We start from the raw sequence: 23,068 nt of genomic DNA, 5'->3' as shown, positions 1-23,068 counted from the left end.
CCCTCCATCCTCCCACCCTTCACCCCCCAAAAGGTCCCAGTGTGTGTTATTCCCCTATGTGTGTCCATGTGTCCTCATCATTTAGCTCCAACTTACAAGTGAGAACATGCGGTATTTGGTTTTCTGTTCCTGTGTTAGTTTGCTAAGGATAATGGCCTCCAGCTCCATCCACATCCCTGCAAAGAATATGATCTTGTTGTTTTATGGCTGCTTAGTATTCCATGGTGTATATGTACCCCAAATTTGGGGTACATATATTTTGTTTATCCAGTCTACCATTGATGGGCATTTAGGATGAATCTATGTCTTTGCTATACAGCATGTTTTCTTTGCATCTCATTGCATCATCTCTTTACCTCAAGATATTTTCTCCTTATAACACTGAGGCCAAGTCTTCCTTCAACATACTGCATTCAGTATGTCTGAAAGGATAACTTTGAGACATATGTGCATATTTTCTGCAATTTTTAAAATGTTTTATTGTAATAGTCTTGGTCCTTTTATCCTGTGGTAGGTAGGATAACCCAAAGATGCCCAGGTCCTAATCTCCAAAACTTTGAATATGTTACTTTACATGACAAAAGGAACTTTGTAGATGTGATTAAGTCAAAGATTTTGTGACCAGTAGATTATCTGGATTAACAGGGTGAGCCCGCTATAATCACAGAGCTCCTTAGAAGAGGGAGACAAGAGGGCTAGAGTCAGATAAGGAGATGTGATGATGGAAGCTGAGGTCAGAGAGAGAGAGATTTGAAGATACTATGTTCCTGGCCTTGAAGGTGAAGGAAGGAGCCATGAGCCAAGGAATATAGGTGATGACTTCTAGAGCTGGAAAAGACAGGGAAACAGATTCTCTCTTGGAGCTTCTAGAAAGAATGCAGCCCTGCCAGCACCTTGTTCTTAGGACTTCTGAACTCTAGAATTGTAAGATAATAAATGTGTGTTGTTATAAGCCACAAAATTTGGGGTAATTTATTGTAGCAGCAATAGGAAACAAATCCAGCTTTTACACAAAGGGGCTTTGCAGATGTGATGAAGGTTATGGGCCCTGAGATGGGGAGATATCCTGGATTGTCTAGGTCGGCCTAATCTAATCACTTGAGCCCTTAAGAACAGAGAAATGTATCTGGCTAGCGTCAGGGAGATGCAACAGAAGAGGACAGATGAGAAATGAAGTAAAAGTGTAAGTCAAAGAGAGATAAAGTACGAGAAAGACTCAGCCTACTATTATCGGATATGAAGATGGAGAAAGGGGACCACAAGCCAGAGGATGAGGGTGGCCTCTAGAAGCTGGAAACAGGCATCTCAGTCCTCCAGCCACAGGGAGCTGAACTCAGCATCAACCTAAATAAGCCTAAAATTAAATACTCCCCTAGAGAAAAAGCAAAGAAAGAATGGAATAGAGCCCTTTTGACTCCTTGATTTTGGCCTTATAAAACCCAAACCAGAGAAAACTAGCCAAGTCCACTAGACCTACAGAACTGTGATACAAATAAATGGTGTTGTTTAGGCTTCTCTAAGTTTGTGGTGATTTGTTACAACAGTAATAGCAAATGAATAAACATCTCAAGTTACAAAACTCAAACTCAACCTCGAAGGGTCTATTTTACTCCTATAATAAAGAGTCTGATAGAGGTCAGTTCTTGGGTTGATAATTCAGTGGCTTGATCCCCTGATCAGAGAACCAAATTCTTCCACGTTTCTGCTAAGCCATCCTTGAAATGGTGACTACGCCCCCTAGTGGTCACAGATGGCTGCAGCCACTCCAGGAATCCTTCCAGACAAAAATTTTCCTCCTAAGGCGTCTCTTTTAATAGGTGGGAGTGGGGGGACCTTTCCCAGAACTTCCCTAGCAGATATTTCATCTTGCTTCATTGGCTACAACTAAGTTCTACGTAAACCACTAAGAATCACTAACAAGGAGGATAACAACAGGACTTGGATCAATTAAATTTACCTAAGTTACATAGCATAGGGATGGGCAATAGAATGAAAGGCAGGACTCTGCCTCATGGAAAAACGACAGAAATGACCATAAGTACCAATCATCAGTGCTTGCCTCAAGGTTTTAGTTATCCTAGAACAGTGAGTGATTGATGCAGAACTAAGGCTGCCCAGCTGAAACGATGAGTGAATTAGTCTGAGTCCAGCTCAGTTTCCACCATGCAAAAACCAAAGTAGAGAACATGGATACGTGATCAGAAGTCTAAAATGTCAAATATTGAACACTGAATGTTAACATTTAACTCCAAATCAAGGACCTGCAAGCCATTAAAGCATCTAGGCTCTGGAGAATGAGATTGGGAAGAAATTGAGTAAGTCATTCAAATCCAGAAGACCATAAATTGCCTGTGTCCCATACTAGGAAAGCAATGTTTCTGAGAGATGCTGAGGAGCTGGCCATAGCCTGGCCTACATGGTTAGGTATTAGTGCTAGGCTGGCTGGAGATGGATTGCTGTGTATGTGGGGTGCCTCTGCTCTGTATATACTGTGCCTGCCTTGGTGTTGGGACATCAAGCTTACCACTGCTGCATACATGATGCTCATGTCAGTAAGCTGACTGGTCAGGTCAGGATTTATCACTATGGGAAGAAAATTTGTCCAGCTTTCAGGAAGTCTCTTTAGGTTAGAGAGAGGGAGGAAGGATGGAGAGAGAATGGGTGGCAAGAGAAAAAAAAAGAAAGAGGACAGATGAAGATAGGAAGGGAAAGGAGGAAAGTCAAGGGGAGGGGAGAGGAGAAGAGGGAAAGGGAAGGGAAGAGAGAGGAGGGGAAAGGAAAACAGAAATAATTGTTTTAAATAAATCTGACCACCTCATTCCTCCAATTAAAACTTTTTAACACCCTTGTGGTTAATACCAACAGTCATGTTTGCCCTTTTCCCATGCTGCAGAGCCCTGCGTTTTGTTCTGTTGACCACCTATGTCTTAAATGACTCAGGCAATGCTGACTGAATTGATCCCATTCTCCTTGTTGGTGATGATTTCTGGTTTACCTGTGGCCCAATTCTAGTCCATGAGATAGGTCAGAAGGTCAGCCAAAGGCCTTAGCAGAGTTTAGCATGGCTTCCATTTCCTGCACACTTTAGGCTCTGACAGATTTTGTGGCTTCATCTTACACCCGTTATTCCCTCCATCTCTCTGTTCTGGTCCACTGAATTTTTTCCATTACTTCAAAGTGTCACAATCTCTTGATGCTGGAATTTGTTCTTATTCTAGTCTTGTTTTCCTCCTTCCCACACCTTTTTCTTTTTTCTTTAAATGTCACTTTTTCAAGAAGGTATTTCTTACCCCATTGGCTAGATCAGGTTTCCATAAGTATTTCCATTAGTACTTTTTTCTTCATTCATTAGGTTGTGCAAAAAAAAAATTATGTTTTATGTTGTCAGTCAGATTACTAAATGTTGCCCACAGGACAATCAGCCATCAAAACAGCCACAGCCCTTGCACTTACCACGTTTTTGATGTCTCAATAAATTTCAGCTGGGACAGCTGTACCCAGAAAGCTCTGTCAGGGATCTGTCTGTCTTGTATTGCACTAGTTCCCAGCATTTGTAATGGTATCTAACACGTAGTAGGTACTCAATAAAGAGTTGTTGAATGAGTGAATAAATAAGAAAAGCAGGGAACTAAGGATCCTTAGGCAACAAAAATATCTCTAACTGGACCTGGTGAGTAAAACATTTCTACTGGGGAGATCAACTGTTCAATTACAGTTTGGAATTGAAGGGTTTTGGAGGACTTGGGACTTTCAGTGCTAAAATTAAGAAAGTCTGGAGGAAACCAAGACTAGTTGGTCACCCTCTATTTATGGCCCTGCAAACCAAAAGAGTTCCTCTGTCCTCACTTTCCACTCTTCCACCCATAACTAATCTCCTGGGAAGATATTTCCATTCTGCCTCTAAATGAATGGAAACGTTTCAGGCTCTGCCATTGTTTCCTAAAATGGTAGATCCTCAAGGCTGAGAGGTTATGTATTTTACCATCAGAATTTTAAACTCTGGATCCCTCATTTCTGGATAGAGTCAAAGCTACTGAAGCCTGTGTTCAGTCGTTTCTACTCATCATCTTCAAAATTTCTCATCCTTATAAAGGTCTCCCAAAATCAAAGCACTTTAGGGATGCCAAACTGAAAGGTTGAAAATAAGCCAGTGCATCCAACAAAGCATGAACCATCGTGCTTCTTGGCTTCCTATTTCAGAGACACTTCCGAACAACTCTTCTACAGCTTCTATCAAGCAATGTTTCCCTTCTACATAAAAACCTTGAAAGAGAAGGGAAAAAAGCAAAAGTCTATCTTATATACAGGCACACATTTGAATCTCGGTGGTGTTTTTGCTCCAAGAACTGAAATTTACTCTTCACAGAGATGATGAAATTCTCTGAAAATGACCCAAAAGACATTTTTTGGGTCAGTCGGTTTTTGTTTGTTCCAAGGCATGGAGTAATGGTGTAAGGCTCTTAGCTCTGGCCAGAATTTCAATGTTCTGACTCCTTGCCCAGTGTTCTCACTCTTCCACTTCACCACAATACAGCATCCTTGTGTGTATATGTCAATAAATTGTTTTCAAGTTTGATTTTTTAATTTCAGTATTTAAATTCAACATGTTTTCATGGTTCATGTTTCACCTAGAACCAGCCTACTCAAAGGGCAGGTGTTTATATTTTTATCGATGCTGACTGGTAGGACTTATATTAAGGGTTGTTGAGTTTTGACACATAGAAATAGGTGAGAAAACACACTCTTTGGCAAATTGTAAAGGTAAATCCTCCTCTCAAGGCATTTTTGTGTGTTCTTTCAAGACATACTGCCTGCTCATCACTGGAGCCTGCCCCCTCCAGTATTACTGGCATGGGCAATGGCAGGTCTCAGCTTTGCCACCCAGGCTGGAGTACAGTGGCGTGATCTCGGCTCACTGCAACTCTGCCTCCAAGGTTCAAGCGATTCTCCTGCCTTGGCCTCCTGAGTAGCTGGGATTACAGGCATGCACCACCACGCCCAGCTAATTTTTGTATTTTCAGTAGAGACAGGGCCAGGCTGGTCATGAACTCCTGACTTCAAGTGATCCGCCCGTCTCAGCCTCCCAAAGTGCTGGGATTAGAGACATGAGCCACTGTGCCCAGCCAGGTGTCAGCATTTATTTATTTATTTATTTATTTATTTATTTATTTATTTATTTATTTTTATTTTTATGGAGGTACAATTTTCCATTCTGATTAGACCCTATTATTCTGAGGGCAAAAACCATGTTTTGTGCTCCTTTTGTATCACCTAGGGCACCTGGTACTATGTTGGGCATGTATTTATTTATTTATTTTATACTCTAAGTTCTGGGATACATGTGCAGAAAGTACAGACTTGTTACCAAACATATGACAAAAAAACCTACACACCTCAGCTTTTGAAAATCAAGTAGTCCATCCCTTTTGACGTCATGTCAAGGGACCTAACATGACCCATCAGCTACTTCTCTCACAGTGGCCCACATCTGGTCTTCATGAAACAGTCAACACATCCTCTGCTCTTACAGATTATCTCCTCTTCACTTCACTGTCTGAGCCTCTTTCTAGTCAAGTTTCTCACACAGTAGATTTCTGAAGTATGAGTCAGATACCTGTCCATTGTATGTCCCAAGCTCCAGGAGTCACAAATCAAGCTCTTTGAGTGTCCTATTCAAGTCCCTTCTTCTACATGATGGAAGAGCCCACTGTGGTGGCTTCTGTTGGAGCCTTGCTCACATCCCTTTCACCAGGTGGGTGCACTCATCTCCCAGTTGCTATGTTGGCCACCAACAACTCACAGCTGCCTTCTCAGGGAGGGCCTTTTGAGACAGCAGGACCCTCTATCCTGGAAGGTTATGCCCCTCAGGCTACAGGCCAGCCAATGGCCAATGACTGACTGACATAGGGTCCAAAAGTCTGAAACCCTAGCTTCAAAGTGACACAATTCTGTGATGCAATTCATGCTCCAGAGCTCCCAGGGGAACCAAGCTAGACTGCTTTCCAGCTGAAAACCTCTCGTTGCTGGGCTCCTTCCCCTGCCCCCATCCTGCATCCTTCACTTCCCACCCGCCGAGAGCACCCTCTCAATAAGCCACTTGCACAAGGATCCCTGTGTCAGGCACTGTTTCTAGGGAATCCAACCTAAGACAAGGTGAGGCAGGAGAAACTCACAACACAACAATAGTTCTGTTCATAAACCTCTTCTAATTTTCATCTGGCACATCCACCCTTCTATGCCCTTCAGTGGCCAATAGGTGGTGAGCGGCAAGAGTATCCAAGTGAATGTTCATCAACTCCTTTTTAAAAGTCTAGCATAGGTGGCCTTACTTTGGAATATGGGAATTGTTAGCATCTATTTGCTTGAGGCCAGGAGTGAAATAGTTCCCTTTGGCTTCCCGATGTTATATGAGATGCATATAACATTCTGAGCACATGACGGGAGTCTGCTGAATGATAGCTATTATTTTGGTCCTTTAAATAATATCTTGAGCGCTCATTGCATGCCATATGCTAGGCTCCGTGACAAACATTCTTATCTCATTCTGTCCTCACAGTGACTCTTCAGAGGGTCACAGTACTATTAATCCTCATTTTATTGATCCTCATTCATAAAGCTAAATTTCAGAAAACATTGAATGCCTGGGCCTCATTCCAAAGCTAGGTTTTTGCCTAATTTTATATCAAATTCTCACTGTGCTCATTTCCCACCCTGAAACTACTCTCCCTTTTCCAGTTTGTTGCTCCTGCAACCTCAGTCAGCAGGGATTCAAGCTGCAGGTTCTAACTTCTTTCTTGCTGACAGTAAAGTCTTTTTTTTTTCTTCCTTGGCATTCAGATCTGCGTGAGTTCTGAAGAAGAGCAAGATGGCTTTATCAGAGTCCTCAGTGGAAAAAAGAAAGGCCTCATCCCCCTTGATGTCCTAGAAAACATCTGATTGCTGGCTCCTCCTCCGTTTGCAGTAGGCAAGCTCTGCTGTGATGCCTCTGCCTCATCTCACACTGCGTCAACCCAGAGGAGCTGCCGCACTGACCCAGCCCCCCAGGAAACAGCGAGACAAGAATCAAGTATCTGAGACTGTGGAGTAACAGCCACAAAACAGAGGGCCCACTGCACACCATATCCAGGCCTCCCTAGATGGGGACGAGGCTGAGAGAGTCAGCAGGCAGAGCCAGATGCCATGTTTGGCAGCAGCAGTAGGATTATAAACCACAGCTGTCCCCCAGGATCCCACTCCTTTCCTGTCTGTGTGGTGTAAGTTAACACACTGGAGTGTGCTCCAGTTTGCAGGGTAGCCCAGTGCAAGATTCAGATCCATGTAGCCGAGTATTATTCTGGTTCCAGACCTATGTCACCAGTACCGGTCAGTCAGTGTCATCACATTTCAGGCCCCAAGCAATCTCTGTGCAAAGCATCAGAAAGGTCTGCTTCCCAGCCCCCAGCATTCCAGTGCTCCCCAGGCTCCCTCTCTTTGTGATTGTGCTATCCAGAGTGTCCAGCTTGTTCTTTCTTTCTCTTCAGTCCTCTGAGTACATCTGGTGGTGTGCATTAGATGTGAGGGCTATGTTGACATGGCATCACCTCCAAAGACCTGACCTGCCTAAAGACTGATGACAAGCCATCCTTCCTGTTGTTCTAGGTACTGGCCTGGGTAACAGAGCAGGACACAAGACATAGATACAGTGGGGAGGAGAAGTGGGGAAAGGTGGGGCAGAGAGTTCTTACTTATTGAAGATTATACAGCCCTTTGAGTTATGAAATCCCAGCTTGAGGGCGATGGACCTAGGGAAGAGACTATAACAAAAAGTCTACACTTTCATTTTACATCCTTTCTATTGGAGGCAGCATTTTTCCTTCATGCTGTCCTATAGGACTCCACTTTGGAGGTTGAACCTACTTTGCGGGAACTAGGAACATGAAGGGGAATCAACAACAGCATCTTAGAAAAAATGTAGCCAAATTGGAATCCATTCTTCTTTAGGGCAGTATGTTATACCCTAGCAGATGTAAAATGGAAAATAATCCTAATGCTTCATCCTTCTGAAAGTAGAGGAACTAGGGGCCCAATTAGCATCATCTAGGGGAATCTCTATTACTCTGTACTTGTACTAATGTTTACAAGAATGCAATATACTGTGATGCCTTCCTACTCAAGCCTGCTAGCACTCAAACTTGCATCCTATTAGTCATTAATATGGTTAAACTTCAATTCACAATCACCTTGGAATCAATGTCAGTTTGATTTATTTTGTTACAGAGCAATAAAATCATTAGAACAATGGTTTTTAAAAGACTTAAGTGGATGCATCCTATGCATGTAAGCATTATTTCCCAAACCAAAGTGTCATTAGTCTCCATTTATTTATTTTGTTCCTACTCAGTGTGAAGTTGGGAACTGAGAGGGGATGGCTGCTGGTTTCACAGAAGTTTGGATGCCTTACTCTTATCTTAAAGCCAGCATCCAGAATTTCCTCCCTCTCTGATGCCACATGCAAAACCAGGTATACAATGGCAAGATGGATTCTTTGAGAGCCAGGGTAGATCATATGACCGCCTTTCTGTAAAATTGGATGCCTAGTACAAATGCTCTTTGCCTCTAATTCAGTATTCCATTTAATAAAAACAATACAGTGGAAAGGAGCATCAGAAACATGTGTCTTGATCTCTTCTTTCTGTTGTGATACCCACTGACTTTTTGGCACAATGATGTCATATCATATGCATGTTTAATTAAGATGAATCTTAAAAATCAGTTTGCCTTTTACAGTTGAATAGAAAGAAGATGTGGGCCGGGCGCGGTGGCTCAAGCCTGTAATCCCAGCACTTTGGGAGGCCGAGATGGGCGGATCACGAGGTCAGGAGATCGAGACCATGCTGGCTAACATGGTGAAACCCCGTCTCTACTAAAAAATACAAAAAATTAGCCGGGCGAGGTGGCGGGCACCTGTAGTCCCAGCTACTCGGGAGGGTGAGGCAGGAGAATGGCGTGAACCTGGGAGGCGGAGCTTGCAGTGAGCTGAGATCCGGCCACTGCACTCCAGCCTGGGCGACAGAGCGAGACTCCATCTCAAAAAAAAAAAAAAAGAAAGAAAGAAAGAAGATGTGGTATCTAGCCTCCAAGGTAGTCTCCCAAAGATCCTACCTCCTCATATTCTTTCCTTTGTGTAGTCCCTTCCCACACTGAATCAGGTCTGATCTTATGTGGCCAATAGAATACAGCAGAAGTAGTACTACAAAGCTGCCTTACTCTATTTTCTGTTTCTGTAACAGAATATCTAAGATTGGTTAATTTATCAAGAAAAGAGATTTATTTAGCTGACAATTCTAGAGGCTAGGAAGTCCAAGAAGCATAGTGCTGGCATTTACTTGGCTTCTGACGATGGCCATATGCTGTATCATAGTATGGCAGAGAAGCAGAATAGAAAGCAGGCATATAGAGAGAGACCAAACACAAGGAGCAGCTTTGATTTTTAACAACTCACTCTTGAAATAACAAACCCAGTCCCAAGAGAGCAAGAACTCACTCACACCTGTGGGATAGCATTATCTATTCATGACGGATTCTCCCCATGACCCAAACACCTCCCATTCAGCCCCACCTCCCAATATAGCCACAATGGCAATCAAATTTCAACATGAGTTTCAGAGGGGACAAACCATATTCAAAACATAGTAATGACCCCATTACTATGATTGCATCTGAGGTTAACTTTTAAAAGCAACTTTAGCCTTGATCTCTTGCAACATTCTCTGTTGGAACCTTCAGATACCATAAGAATTTCAACTACCCTGAGGCCACCATGCAGGAAAGACCCAGTGGAAAGACTACATATTTTATCACCGGAGGTGGCAGACATCACAGAGCAGAGATGAGTCATCCCTGCTGAGCCCTGCCCAAGTTACAGATTTATAAGCAAGATAACTACGTGGGGACTTTTTAAGTCACTAAGTTTTGGAGTGATTTGTTATACAGAAACAGATAACAGAAGCAGGGGTTTTGTAATTTGAGTCAAATTACAAAATTTGAGTTTGTTAGAAGAGAAAAATGCTCTCTCTGCACAATGAGGCCCAGAAGTGTTGCAAACATCAAGTGCTAGCAGGCAATTACCCCTCCAAATACAAGATATCTAGTACTCCCTAAAGATCTGGAGTCATCCAGACATAAGGGAAAAAGCAAGATGTTTCTCATAATATAGATTTTCATGAATGCTTACATAAACACAGATTTTAGGAGCCACAACTTTTCTTCTCCCGCCTGTCTGCAGAAATTACAAGCACAAGGATAGCTATGGCCTGCCAAAGTCTTAAAGGTTTGCAAGACTCAGAAAATGGCTAAAAGAAGGACCACAGTTTTTGAGTGAAGAAGAGATGAAGACCTCAGGAGATACTCTGGTGAGGAGACAGGGAAGGAGGGGAAGTGTCCATATGAAGAATAAAAAGGGAAACTGAGGGATATGCTTTGTAGTGTACGAAAACAGCCTTGTACCCCCTTACCTCCTGCCCTTGCCTATAGCCAAGGGATGGTACATACCTAGCTGCACCAGGGAAGATATGCCCTATACTTCATCACCAGTGCTGTAAGATTTTACTTCTATTATAGTAAATTTGAAATGAAGAACTGAGTGAGCCTTCCTCAGGGCTCCAGAAAGTGGAGAATAGAACTCCCTTTACCTCCCATCACTAGCAGACATCTACAGCACCTTTCACGTGGGCAGCAGGGCTACAAAGAGAGTCCATGTGTAGATATCCAGATGGCTAGATTTCACAGACAGTTAGAAGTCCAGATGGCTAGATTTCACAGATGGTTGATTTCACAGACCACTTTTCCTTCCTAACTACACAACACACACCACCACCACCATGACCACCCATACACACATTCTCATTCACTCCCATTAAGAGGAAGAGTCCAGCATTTGGGTTGCATATTTAGAGTAGGTAGTGGAGTAGAACATGGTAGGATCTATTAGAGTTAGTCTTCTTTGCTGCTAAAGAGAGAAAAATAAAACCAGTGGGAAGATCACAACACCTTGGTGTCAAGTACTGTTAAAAGGCAAAAGAGCCAGTTGTCCAGGAAACTGGCTACTCCAAGGAGGAGAGAGCCAAGAAGGAAATCTACTGGCCAGCCTCAGCCTACAGCCAGGTCCAGTCAGAGATGCAGCTGTGAAAAAGTGGTGTGTGGGAGAAAAAAGCTGAGATTTAAATAAAGTGAACCTGACTTCTTTACTCAGGACTTCTCAGAACTTTTAATTTGCTAATTCTCACGGTAAATCTCCAAAAAGGAAATTTAACACTGTGGATCACCTATTAGCCTCTCCTAAAATAACATTCCAAGGAACATAGTTTGGGAAATTCTGCAGTAAAGAATTCTCATATCAGATCACCCAAAAGCCCCTATGCTTCTACTATCCCCTGTCTTCCTACATCTCACTGAAATACTTAAAAAGAGCAAAAGCACACAATCATAATGATAAGAATGAAGACGATCTACTCTGGGATCTGAGTTGGTAGGAGAATAAACTAAAGTGGGAACCTGTATACTCCAAGAGTGAAAAACTCCAGAGAAAGTAGCTTTATCGCACTGATAGCTGTAGCAAATACCAGCAGGGAGTAGGCTGTATACATCTGGGAATAAAAGAAAATTCATCATTGCCCAAAATAGCATCCCCAGGAAACTGAGTGAGCAGGTGTGCTCCACAGATTTATCACAAAACAGAAACTCTTAAAAATAACTCGGACAGAGCCGGGCACGGTGGCTCAGGCTTGTAATCCCAGCACTTTGGGAGGCCGAGATGGGCGGATCACGAGGTCAGGAGATTGGGACCATCCTGGCTAACACGGTGAAACCCCGTCTCTACTAAAAATGCAAAAAATTAGCCGGGCGAGGTGGCGGGCGCCTGTAGTCCCAGCTACTCGGGAGGCTGAGGCAGGAGAATGGCGTGAACCCGGGAGGCGGAGCTTGCAGTGAGCCGAGATCCAGCCACTGCACTCCAGCCTGGGCGACTGAGCCGAGACTACGTCTCAAAAAAAATAAAAAACTCGGACAGAAAATTAAAACTAGTTTAATGACATCCTGTAACTATCTCGTAGGTTTTACTAAGTTGCCACTCTGTTGTGTGTTTCATACCACACCTGGTATTTTGACCCTTAGAACATGTTTTTTGTTAGATTCCAATGAGAAGTTTTAAATAGTCTTTAATCTTCCTGTGGATAATACAAATTTATCAATACTTTGAAATTTTAACAAGATAATAGCCATTTATTTTAACAGTCCCCTTTTGCAAATGAAAAGATGGCAGGGTTTTTTATCAGCTCATTGTCAAGCTTACACAAATATTGAACATCCTCCGTGTCTTCATGGAAGTCAGGACATACTAAAGTCCTGGAAACACACCCAGGAAAAACACAAGACCTGTTTCCAAGATCGTGGATCATCTTTCGAATTCCTCCCCTGGCATTATTTACTCAGGTTTTCAAGTTATTGCCTGAATCCATCTTTTTCTATACATGGTAAAATTTTTCTTTGTCTATCTTTGTTTTTATCAGCTGTTTGAAAATTATGTGCTTAGTTTATTTACTTTTACTCTTTATTTGGGTAATAAAAATCATCCAAGGTTATACATTTTCCTCTGAGTTCAGCTTTGACCACATTAGTTAGCTGATTCTATTTTCATTCACTTATAAATTATCTTTAGTTACAGTTTTTATTTTTTATTTGATTTTTAGTGTGTGTTAATTAAACCATTGTACACTATAGTCAGAAAATATGGTACATATGATTTCTGCTTTGAAGACCTAATTGGCATGTTGTTTTGTGCTCTATTATTCATCTTTATAAATGTTCAGTGGATGCTGGGGGAAAAGTCATGTCTTTAGTATACAAAGTTCAACGTGTATCTATTAAACAAATCCTTTAAGCATCCATATCTTTTTTTTTTTTTTTTTTCTCTTTTGAAACAGTTTCACTCTGTCACCTAGGCTGGAGTGCAATGGTGTGATCTCATCTCACTGCAACCTCTGCCTCCCGGGTTCAAGCAATTCTCTGCCTCAGCCTCCTGAGTAATTGGCATTACAGACGCCTGCCACCACACCTGGCTAACTTTTTTTAGTAGAGACAGGGTTTCACCCAGTTAGTCAGGCTGGTCTTGAACTCCTGACCTCAGGTGATCCACCCGCCTCAGCCTCCCAAAGTGCTGGGATTACAGGTGTGAGCCACTGCACCCTGCCTAAATATCTATATTCTTATTTATTTTTACTCATGTGCTCCATCAAAGACAAGGCCAAGCAACAGTGTGGTTGAAATAAAAGATATTCTACAAGGACCTCCAATCACTTCCTTAGAGCCAGCCGTGGAGGGAGGAAATAGCAGCCAGTTCTTTCTGCCGCAGTCTCCCTTTCTATAATAAATATAGGATGAATCACTCGGGTCATTTCCTAAGTAAACATTCTCTTTAGGTCCCCGGAGCAAACTGTAAAGGAACCACTTTTAAATGAAGATGTTCCAAAGATATTCTTAGAAAACTTCAATTTCAAATGCAGAGTATTTGGGTCATGGAATCTTGACAGAAAGATAAATTACAATGAAACCCACAGTCACTGTTGAAAAACTGTTAAGGGTTTTTCTGATAAACTCAAAGAAACTTACAAGTTCCTAATTTTAAGGCAGTGGAGTCCTTTTCTTTCCTTCATGTTAGGCGTATAAGAAATGAAATACTGAAATATATCTTCTACTGGAGTGGTATTCCTAGAAGCACATAAAGAGTGCATAACGTGGGTTTGGGATAATCAATCTTATCCTGATATAAATACTTGCTGCATGGTAAGAATTCATTTATTCCTGACAATAATCCTGACAGCTGAGTCTTATTGTCTCCATTTTTCAGATGGAGAAACTGAGACTCATAAATGTTAGATCACTTGCCCAAGGTAACACAACTGGTAAAAGTTGGAATGAGGTTTTGCACCTAAAACAGCATACCTAGTGCTCCTAAGTGGCTGGCTAGTGAGAGCATTTGGTTGCAAAATTAAATGTTGGAGTTGCAGAATAACACACAGGCAATAATTATTATTGGTGTCATGCCTTACTATATAGTTTATTGTAATTATTTCCTTGATGATAATAATAGTTTCAAGTTAAGGATTTATAGGTGATTATAGCAAAAAGCATACAATGATATAGAGGTGGTGCCAGAAGAACTTATGACTTTCCAAGGATCCGTGAGACACACCCTCAGCCTTGCAGACTGAGGAATCTGACGTGTTGGTGCATGGAGGAGAACTTCACTTCTCAGAGTAGGACTTACATTTACCAACCTCAAAAAGTCACATAAGCCCAAAAATAATAATTTATGAGCTCACATTGAAAATAATATAGTCATTATGTTGAGGGACAAACTTTACTGGCGTATCTATCCTACTTGGTCTCCCTGAGGGCAACTGCATTAAATCTCTCCCGTACTTGGAAGGGCACCAAATGACTATGGAGGTTAGAGATGTGTTTGGTAGCATCCAACTCACATAACCTGAAAGAGCCACATGCACAATAAGATTGATCTTGACAGTGGTACCCACCATATTGGATAGTTGTTGGATAAGATTTCCTCTCTTCATCCAGTGCTTCAAATGGCCAGTGCTCACTTTTGCATTAGTGATCTCACTTTGTCTATGTTTTCATAGTATAGAAATATGTCCCCTTCTCAGAGGCACATTTCTTACTTTCAGGTAAGTCTTGCCCTAACCAGGGAGTGCCTGTTTTCAAAAAGAGTTTTAATCTCTCCAATTTTATCTAGAGTGTGCTTAACTTTCTGAAATTTCAACTTTCAAAAAGCAAGTATGCCCTTATTTCCAAGTTCTCAAAGATTGAGTCTTTGGATGGGGTTCGTATCACAGCTCCAAGGCATGCCACCTACAAGACTGATAAGGGTGACAATCACATAATGAACTGATTAAATATATTCATACCTAAGAGTATCTAAATTTGGGCATGGTGAATCACAAGCTGCTGGTTTCAAGACACCGAGTTTTCTTTGGTCATGACAATGTATTATGGTTTGAATGTGTCTTCCAAAGTTCAAATGTTGGAAACTTGATCCCCAATGCAGTAGCGTCGGGAGGCAGGGCCTAATAGGAAGTGTTTGGGTCATGGGGTCACTGCCTTCATGAATGGGTTAATGTCTTTATCTTGGAAGTGGATTCATTCTCTCTTGTGCCCTCTCTTTGCCCTTCTGCCTTTCATCATGGGATGATGCAGCAAGGTCTTCACAAGATGCTAACACCTCAATATTTGGACTTTCCAGCCTCCAGGATTGTAAGCCAATAAATTTCTGTTTATTATAAATTATCCAGTCTGTGATATTCTGTTATAGCAACACAAAATGAACTAAGACACAATGGTTGTTCTTTTTGCGGTAAAATCAACAGGTATTTGTTATAGTTTACTGGGAAAGATGGTAATCAAACAAGTAATACTAAAAATGTGTGATTAGTGCTACAATAGAGAAAGTACAGTGAACCATAAGAGCATGCTGGGACTTTACTGGTTTCATTAGGCGTAGGACCTACAAAGCTCAAAGCTCTCATGCTAAAAATGTTCTCACTTTCCAAAAAGGCAATTTTATATTGGAAGTATGGTAAGGCAGCCTTCTTTCCGCTCTTTCTCATATAATTTCCCAATACCTGAAGCACTTTAGTTTCACTAGAACTTACGGATGATGAGGGAGGGTATTTTGTGGAGATTGGGCAGAGTTAGATTTTGTGGACTAAAGGTTTTTTTGTGGGTTTTTTTTTTAACTTTTTAGCACAAATGTTTCCAATTGTGTGGGCCCTTCATGTTGGAGTGTTGACTATTTGAGCAATATTAGCAGTATTAGTAGAAGATTGGGTGAGGGATAGAGAGGCTGGTGAGGAAGAAGGGATGGGGTTAGGTGGAGGCATGATGGTGGCCATAGGAGAAACAGGCTGCTGACTTATGCAACATATCATTCCAAAGAGGGTATAGGTTCATATCTCATCTCTAGAGAAATGTCCTAAAAAGAATAATCCATCCAGGTAAGTCCCCATCCTTCCCACATCTGTCCCGATGTTTAGGACCCCGGAAGAAAATTATTTACAGAATAATAAGGGTTAAAGCATCATCAAAATGGAAACAAATATATAGGCTTCTTCACAACTAAAGGAACCAGATTTTTTTTTAAATCACAAGCATCTTGTGATTTGGGCCAAATTCCTGTCATTCATGATGGATCTCAAAAGAGCCTTCGTAGTACAGAGAGATCCCAAACATGAAACTGCTCACCCCTAATGCTGCCAAAGTTGCTTTTCTCCCTTTCAATCACAGGCAGCTGGGGGGTGGGGGGGAGAGTCGAAACATTAAATACTAAGAAATTAGTTTACATCTTTTGCAGATGTGATATTAAAAACATAAAATTCAATGCAATGAAGCAGTGCAGGGCAAATCATATTGATCTAGTGCTGGGAATAAATCTGTGAGCTTTCAGGACCAAGAAACATCTACTGCACTCACAAGAGAATCAGCCATCTGAGAAGTATCACATACTCTGCAGAAAAAGAGTGGAACAAGGAGGTTAGGCCGGGCATGATGGCATGCACCTATAGTCCTAGCCACTTGGGAGGCTGAGGCAGGAGGGTCACTTGAGCCCAGGAGTTTGAGGCTGCAATGAGTTACGATTGGTCCACTGCATTCCAGCCTAGACAACATAATGAGACTTTGCCTCTAAAGTAAAATAAAAAGAATGGGACAATGAGGGTCTATGGACTCAGCCAAGAGGGCAGTAGCAGGACTCAGATGAGGTTCCAGATACAGCAAGCTGTCGGATGGGGATGGGGCAGCACCAGGCAATGAAGAATCACCAACAGTGTAGCAAGACTGAGCAGGTTGTACTCAGCTCTGTGTCTACTGAAGGAAGAAATACTTAAAGAGCCCTTGGTTTGAAGTGTGAGACCCTCAACACACCAGCTGAAATAACAGAAGATTGATGCTAACGTGACTTCTAGAAAGGGTAGTTGCTGTTACCTGCAGGGCTTTGGTTTTGCTGAGGAGCCTGCAAGCTGGACCACGGCTGAACTTTCTTGAACCCTTGAAGAAAGCCCCCATACCCCTAGTCCAATGAGACTCATTAAGGACCTCTGATCTCCATAGTTCTAAGATAATACACTTGGATTGTTTAAGCCACTAAGTTTGTAGTCATTTGTTACAGCACCAATAGGAAACATGCAGCATTGCACTGCCACTTGGAAAGGTGGAGAGATAACAGGAGAAATTTAACTGAACCCCATTGGTATGCCTAAAGAATACTGAGTTCCCAAAACTCAGAAAAAGCCAACTAAGGAGAATGGGAAAAATCTAATAGCATGGTGCTAATGTGTAACCAGTATAGGAAAGTTATTATCTCCTTTGCCAAGCTAGCCTCTGAGGATGAGAAAAGTGGGGAAAGATTCCTCGGTTTGGCCACTAGGATTATATCCAAGGGCACACTGTCCCTGCCACCTTGGGGCCTACATTGAGGATGCTTCTGCAGTGCATGTTCTAATTAGAAGGCAAGGAATTCCAGAATGTGTGTATACACACATACATGCACACATGCATACATGCACACACACACACACACACACACACACTCAGATGGAATTTATACTGCACTCCGGTAAAGATTTAAGCAGTTATTTCTTCTTTGAGTCAGTTGATTGATTTCAAAGCCAGTCTCTCCCTGTTTTGTACACAAGAAGCAGCCTCAGTGCTTAGGCCTCTCTTTTCTTGCATCTCTCTTTAACCCTTTCCTCCTCCACTGTCCCCACTACCACCACCATCCAGAGACTACCACACTCAGAAATATTCCATCACCTTGAGGAAATGATACCTTTCTTATATCTTGTAAATTTCGTAGCCTTCAGAGAAGAATGTTAAAAATCTGTTTTCCTCCTTCCAGTTTTTATTTTTCTCAGCAGGGAAGGGTACATTTTGGTCGCAGTGACCTCTGGCTTTGTGTGACCTGGGAAACAAAACAGAATCAAAGATAAGCTCTCGTCTGATGATAAGGAGATAATGAGATATGAGCATTTCCACCTTAGCCTGCAATTTATTTCTGAAATACATTCTATATTTATGTCTCAACACAGATCAATCATTACCAGCAATGAGTAACTGATAAAGCATGAGAGAAAGAGGTATGTAAGCAAGAGAAGATTCTGGGAAACAAGAATATAACATGCTTGGGGTAATATAGGCAGGTGAAGGAACCCAAGAAAAGGTTTATGGGGCATCATGAAGTATAGGTGAAAATGACATTCAGTAAGGGTTCTAACTGGTGTTGGGGTGAAGACAGACTTGGTATTGGGAGAGCTGAAACAGAAGGGAAGACACATTAAGAGCAAGAGAAGAGCAGGCTAGCAACGAGGGAGGCCGTGACTGAGTGGCAGTCTGCAGCCATATAGGGCAACAACAAGAGACCCATGGCAGGACAGCAAGGTCAGGCAGCCTGTTTGGCAGCAACCTGCTGGCACCGTGTGCTCACAGCTCCTCCACCATTGCAATGCCTTTTTTGGTGGTGGTTCTTCCCCAGAGCCAACCTTAAAGCCAGAATCATCCTCCTAAAGTATCATTTTGATCCTGTTGCCACCCTGTTAAAAACCCTCAAAGGGCTTCCCCAGGGATACAGAAGCAAGTTCAGCCTCTGCAGTGGAGGTTTCTTCAGAGGCCTCAGACCAAACTCAGCTCTTCTGAAACTGCATAGCCCTGCCCTGAATTTCTCAAGTGGCGTCTATCACTTCCTGTTTGACTAGTGTTAATTTTAAAAATTGATTTCAGTGAATGGACTTTTTGAAGGCAGAATGCTAGGCTTGATTGCCTTGCAGATGGTAGTCAAGGGAAACTATCTCTGTGATCATTTCAGAATGCCATGGAGTATTGACATCATCAGAAAAATCACTGTTACCAGCACACTCTCTCGCCTCTTACATATCCAGGTCACGGTACTAGATGACCATGAGTTTTGTCTGTAGGAGGTTAGATCAGTCAACAAAGCCCACTAAGATAGAGATTAAATCCAAGATCTGAACTAGAGATTTGATTATATTCTATTCCTTGGCAAGAAACTCCAGCTTCAGCCCCAGTCACAAGGTGTGGGTGTGATGTTGCAGACCCATTGCCACCTCCACAAAAGCAACTTAAAGAACACTCGCTGACAGGCTGCTCCACAAGGCCCCCTTGTGCATCCACCCCTCCAATCTCTAGTGCTCTTAGAGCAGCTCAGCTCAGGTGGGGATTGGGGGAAAAGGATAGGAATTATTTGCATGTTATGATTTTTAAGTCTTAAATTACAAGTAATCTTAAAAGTAAAGATCATTGAGTAAATCTGTGTCTTAGATTAACTATAGGACTTGTGAGCACCCAGAAGGAGGAACTGCAAACTGTTTCTGAGCTGCACTAGCTCAAGCTGGAAGCAAAATTCAGTCTCCTCACCATTGTTTACAAGAAATCCACTCCCATAAATCATGTGTTGAGCTTAGTAGACTCAACCTGATGCTATCAACAAAGAGTCTCAGAAGGAGTCCTGGCACTTGGTTTTTCACTATCTCCCTGCCCTTCTTTCCTGATCCCTTTTGATTCCTCCCACCTTGCTCCCAGGAGCTCCAAATTCCTCTCACTCTTTTAAACAGTGTGTTTCTCTCCAGCTCCTTCCTTCCCTTTGCACAACCAAACACACTAAAGTGCTCAACAGGACTAGAAATCTCCCTTTTAACAAGACTTACTATTTGCACAAGAACTTAGATTACAGTTAAAATTATACAAATACCATGTTTAATTACCAAGGAAAGCCTCCACTTAAAACAGTGACCTAGAGGAGCTCCAAGGGTTTCTCCCCTCCAGACCCTTTCCCTGGTTCCTGCCCAAGAGGACACATCTCCACGCCAAGCATCTCACTATACTTCTTCATACACTATCAATCTGTGCGACATGGCAAGGCAACTGGGATTGTCTTTCTCTGTATTCATGTCATGTTTCTGACACCTACTTCTGAAAGCTTCACTATTTCAACTGAGCTGACTCTCTGCTCATGTGAATACAATGTGTACTTATTTATTTATGCCTTTCCTTCATGCTGAACACAAAATGATTTTTATTGGGCTTATGGTTTGAGATTTGGATAATTAAAGCAAACATATTTCTTTTGGAAAGTCACTTTTCCAACATACCACATACAAGAAACAATGAGGGATTCTTAGTGATGGTTCACTCTTGGAAAAATAGAAATCATAGCCCACACCAAACAGCAGAAACAGAATGACCCAAAATGCCATGACTTTACTGCAGTAGTTTTCTAATAATACTTCTGCTTTCTCTTAAATATTCGCCTTCTTCGGTTCTCTAGAGCTTCCCAGCACTGAATGCATTTGGCCTTCCCGTCACATGAATAGAGTTGTTATTTGTTTCCCGCTTACACAACCATTCTTTGAAGGAGCCTAATCTGTTTCCTAAGTGCACAAGAACAGTAACAACATTACTTGCTCTTGTATAAGTTTGGATATATTACAAATGTAATTATGTGCTCTAAAATATAATAGCTATAGTCTTTACAAGTTTATTTTATATTTATTTTATTTATATTACCACTGCATCACAAGAAAGGACATAAATAGTAAACCTTAAATAATAGAGCTGTTAAGCTAGAAAGCAACTATTAGCGTTTGATAAGATTGTGAGATGAGCATAGTTTTTTGTTTTTTTTTTTAATACAAGCAACCTAATTTAGTTCCTTACTGGCTGGTGGCCTTGGACAAATTATTTAACTTTTCTGATCCTCAGAGATAATCATATCCAACCGAAAAGATGTTGAGCGAATTAAAGGAAATATTTATGTGAAAGGGTATATTGCAGTGGCACAGAGAAGGGTCACTTTTCTTGTTTTACTATTTTTGTCCCCCAAGAGTGGCACTATCCTAGTAAGAGGCAGTTGCACTGTAGTAATTTTTTGAATATAAAAATTCTTACTGCACAAATAAGTAGTTTTTTAATAGTAACTTAGTCTCATGTGGTAAATATTTTCAGAGTATCTTTTGTTCAGTATGTGAATAGATGATAGTTAATAAACCAGCATAGTACATGCTGGTCACTCCGATTCCCCCACTTAACTTGCCTGAGCACAGTGCAAAGCAGGGTAAACCAATGATTGAGCCATGCCTCTGCTGACTGACTGCCATGTCCTTCAAGAGCTATGGGCAAAATTCTTCATGCTTATATGGTCCCTATGTCTGAAACACTCAAAGCATTTTTCCAGAGGTTAAACTGGGGCTTTCATATGACCTGGTTAATAAATGTCAAGTCTTCAGTGTGAAACCTCAGAATGTCCTTTTGAGGAAGGTGGCTGACAACCTTATCTTCCATACAAACAAACTGAGGCATGGAGAAGATAAATCAGAGGACTTGTTATGGATTCTTCATTCCTTATGCGTACACTTGTAGTTTATCTATGAAGACCAGTGTTTCACGGGGGTGCACAGAAAGCCAGCAGGAATCCCCAGAGATCATGGCTGTGGTTTCTTGGAGAAGGCAGCCCACCATTCTAATGTGGTTGAGAGGATTACGGTACTGGGGTCGAGGGGTGCTGAGGCAGGGTCTGTCTGAACTGGGTAAACAGTCTGAGTCAGTGAGGTTAGGAAAAGCAGGTAAGCTGGAACTCCAAAGGCGTGCAGTGTGATACCTCTCATAGGAAACAAAAAGTTCCCGTTTTGGACCAAGTTTCCATGGCTACAGTAAACCTCTTCTCAGGAGGAAAGAACAGCTCCAGCAGGGCCTAAGAAGAAGGGCCTTTGTGCATGGAAAGGACTGGAGTGCTCTGATCAGCAGCTGTGAGAGGACAGAGCTCCAACCTGCCAGCTTGAAACACTGGCAGTAACCGTGACAGGAAGAAGCAGAAAGACTTCCAACTCATGGCAACCACCTCCACCACAAACACAGTGGGTCTTGGGGACCATCACCCTCCTTTACACCTTGACAACACAGCGAAGCTCAAAACACTTTTCCCAGAATTCCCATCCCCGAATGATTCCATGTCAGTGAAGGTCACAAGATAAATACTGCATGAGATTTAAAAAGCAGAAATGAAGCCACAGCCATGTTTTTGATGCTCTGAAGGTCAATAGGAGGCACGAGGCACTTTGGCAGTTCACTCACATTGTCACTGGCTGTTCTTCCAATTCCTGCTTTATCTTCTCCTTCAGCTTCTTCACACACGTACACAGCATCTTACCGAGGGGTGCAGCTGCTCCCGCATGCTAGTCATGGCATCGAGTTTGCCGGTGGGAAGAGACAGACTTGAGTTCCAATTCCTCCTCATGGGGTCCAGCTTGTCTTTGCTTTTGCTCACATCCACCTTTCTTATCTAGCTGCCGGCCTGGGTACCCTCATGCTACTTTAGGCCCAACACTAGATGAAGAGATACACAGTCTGGCATAGGCTCCTCCCCCAGGTCTCTACAAAATCACATCCTTATAATAAATTTTGTTTTCTTTATTACTTAGAGTAGTCTTACTTTTCTGATGGAACTCCAAGTGATACACATGTACTGTCTTATTTAATCCTCACAACAGTCCTAGAAGGCAGGCACTATCATTATCCTCGTTTTACAGGTGAAGAACTTGAGAAACAAGATTATTCTATATCAATTAGCTGGTATGTGGTGATGCTGGGATTTACACCCAGGCAGTCAGATTCCAGAGCCTGAGTTTTGGCTTTTTGCTGATTTCTTCCTTAATTCCATGAAGTCTAGCTTCTGTTCTCACCAGTTTTGTTAAGAAAAGAATGCTCTTAATACTTTAAAAAATTATTCTCAGAAAACTTTCTTCCATTCTTCTTCTAGACCTCCCTAAAGCCCCTGATATGTTTCCTTATTCCTTTCCTTTAGCTGTGCTGAAGTTTCTTTTCTGTTTTATTTCCCAGCTTTTCTGCTTTCCATTGTCTGCCATGCACACATGCACACATACATGCATACATGTACACACATACATACACACATGCACACACAGGTTTGACCATGCCATTCTAGCTCCAAATT

The 23,068-nt window shown here is 42.0% G+C and overlaps 1 protein-coding gene and 1 long non-coding RNA gene across 2 annotated transcripts in view; one reads left to right on the top strand and one right to left on the bottom strand.

Moving 5' to 3' along the window:
* Nucleotides 1–8,649, top strand: part of LOC105470901 (SH3 and cysteine rich domain) — a 175,296-nt gene extending 166,647 nt beyond the window's left edge. Inside the window, exon 11 of the mRNA XM_011723198.2 lies at nucleotides 6,838–8,649. Coding sequence (XP_011721500.2) covers nucleotides 6,838–6,936 — 99 coding nt within the window. The 3' untranslated portion in view covers nucleotides 6,937–8,649. The remainder of the gene's footprint in view (nucleotides 1–6,837) is intronic.
* Nucleotides 1–22,386, bottom strand: part of LOC105470902 (uncharacterized) — an 88,877-nt gene extending 66,491 nt beyond the window's left edge. The window contains exons 1-2 of the long non-coding RNA XR_980851.3: nucleotides 22,189–22,386; nucleotides 17,876–18,007 (exon numbers count right to left, since the gene is read on the bottom strand). This is a non-coding gene — a long non-coding RNA (uncharacterized lncRNA). The remainder of the gene's footprint in view (nucleotides 1–17,875; nucleotides 18,008–22,188) is intronic.
* Nucleotides 22,387–23,068: the final 682 nt, after the last annotated feature.

The sequence above is a fragment of the Macaca nemestrina genome, chromosome 2 (genome assembly GCF_043159975.1).
Source record: "Macaca nemestrina isolate mMacNem1 chromosome 2, mMacNem.hap1, whole genome shotgun sequence".
Classification (NCBI taxonomy): domain Eukaryota; kingdom Metazoa; phylum Chordata; class Mammalia; order Primates; family Cercopithecidae; genus Macaca; species Macaca nemestrina.
The sequence above is the reverse complement of the archived record's forward strand: the minus strand, read 5'-3'. Positions and strand labels throughout refer to the sequence as shown.